General features: G+C 37.1%; 1 protein-coding gene across 1 annotated transcript; it reads left to right on the top strand.

Annotated features, from left to right (window-relative positions):
• The first annotated feature begins 469 nt into the window (after nt 1-469).
• Nucleotides 470-1,831, top strand: LOC114578721. The gene has a single exon (XM_028692151.1). The coding sequence runs from the start codon at nt 470-472 to the stop codon at nt 1,829-1,831; it is 1,362 nt and encodes a 453-aa protein (XP_028547984.1).
• Nucleotides 1,832-2,131: the final 300 nt, after the last annotated feature.

Raw genomic sequence — 2,131 nt, 5'->3', positions numbered from 1 at the left:
AAGGCAGGAAATCTTCTTTTTTATTTAATGATCTCATCGCATCTGTTCAAAACAAACTGCAGTCTTGGGAATCTAATTTCCTCAGTTTTGGTGGCAGACTCACTCTTATTAAAAGTGTCTTATGTGCTTTATCTGTTTATAGTTTTCAAACTATTGCTCCTACCAAAACTGTTTGTAATAAGTTACATAGGCTTATTAATAATTTCTTCTAGCGTGACACTACTTCTTCCAAAATCAATTGGTCTAAATGGGATAATTGTTGTGGTGCTAGGGGTGAGGGTGGCCTTGGTTGCAAGAACTTTTGGGATCTTGCTAAGGCCTTCACCTTTAAACTTTGGTTTAAATTTCTTTCGAAAGATAATCTCTGGTCTCAATTCATGGTTGCTAAATACGGTAATGGTAAGCACCCCTCTAATATTTGTATCAAACATGGTATCTCTAGAGTTTGGAGGAGGATGTGTAAGGTTAAATGGGATATCCTCTCCTCTCTTGGGGGCTTGGGGTTGGTGAAATATTTTTTTGGCAAGATAAATGGCTTGGTAATGAATCGATTGATAATATTCTTAATACTTCTTCCGTGTCCACGCTTAAAGTTAACTCTTTTTTCAGTAACAATTGTTGGGTTATTCACAAGATTTCGAGTGAGGTTCTGGATTGCATTAGGGAGCGGATCATTAAGGTGCCTATTAATAATCACTCCAAGGATATTCTTATGTTTAATGCTTCCAAAGATGGTAAATTCTCTCTTAAAAGTGCTTGGAATGCCTTTAGGAATAAAGGTGACTGTCAGAGTATTTTTACTAAAATTTGGCATAAGAATATCCCTAACACTATTTCTATTTTTGTTTGGAGAGCCTTACATAAGTTTCTTCCTACGGATGATAACATGATTTATAAGGGGCTTAGTCTTGCTTCCAAATGTCAATGTTGTTTACACACTGAGAACTTTCATCATGTTCTGATTTCGGGTCCTGTTGCTGTGAGGACGACGTGGGTTTATTTTGATGATCTTTTCAAACTTAATTGCTTTAACTATCATCTTCCTCTTAAAGTTTATTTGAATTGTTGGTTGGTTAACGTTAAAGGTCATATTCGTAATGTTATTCCTTGTCTGATCTTATGGTTCCTTTGGTTGGAGAGAAACAACTCCATTTTTAACGGTGTGAAGATGGATCATTTGAATGTCATTCAGAAAGTTAAAGATAAGGTGGCGGCTCTTTTGGCTGTTAATTTGATTTCTACAAAGGATTTTAAAAACTATTTATCTGTTTTTGATACTTTAGGTGGTTCCATGGATCCTTCGATTCCTCTTGTGCATACTTTTAAATGGAACAAACCTCCTCATAACTTTTACAAATTAAATATTGATGTTAGTATTAAGGGTAATGTTGCTGGTTTTGGTGGGGTGATCAGGGACAGCAAAGGCTTTCTCATTGCTGCCTTTGCGAGGCCTCTAAAAAATGTTGATTACCTGCAAGCTGCCATTTATAAGGCCATCCTTTATGGTTGTCATCTGTGCAACAACATCAATGTTGTTAATTTGTTTATTGTAGTCATCGATTCCGTTAATCTTTCTCTGTTTTCTGTGGAGGAGGATGCTTGTTGTAATGCTAACTGCTTCTATCTTATCCGTGAGATCAAACATTGCCTGTTGGGTTTAAATTACTCTTTTCTGCATATTGTGAATGGTAGTAACGTTTGTGCTATTTGGCTGGCTCGTTTGGGCTGTGTGCTCAATGAGAATAAGGATTTTGTTTGGGATAATTGTCCTAAACAGCTTAAGGGTTATCTGAAACTTGAAGAGAAGGAGGTTCCTTCTGTTATTTACTAAGTGTTTTCGGTGTTGTGGTTTTGCCCCTTTTTTGGTGTTTTGGTGCTTGACCATTGGCTTTAATGGTTTCTTGGTTGTTGGTTCTCCTTTCTGGTACTCTTTTTTCTTCATTCCTGGAGGTATTGTGAATGTTCTGTTTTGCTGTGTGGTCTATGTGGTGGCCTGGTTGGAGGTTTCGCTGCTGGTTATTATGCAGCTCGTGGTGGTGTGGGCGGTTTTTATTTATATTGCTGATTGTTGGTTTTTTTGGGGTTGCAAGATGACCTTTACTAGAAGATATTGGTGTTGGAGCATTTTAAT

Source organism: Dendrobium catenatum, unplaced genomic scaffold, assembly GCF_001605985.2.
Source record: "Dendrobium catenatum unplaced genomic scaffold, ASM160598v2 original_scaffold_130174, whole genome shotgun sequence".
Classification (NCBI taxonomy): domain Eukaryota; kingdom Viridiplantae; phylum Streptophyta; class Magnoliopsida; order Asparagales; family Orchidaceae; genus Dendrobium; species Dendrobium catenatum.
This window is presented reverse-complemented; position numbering and strand designations above follow the sequence as displayed.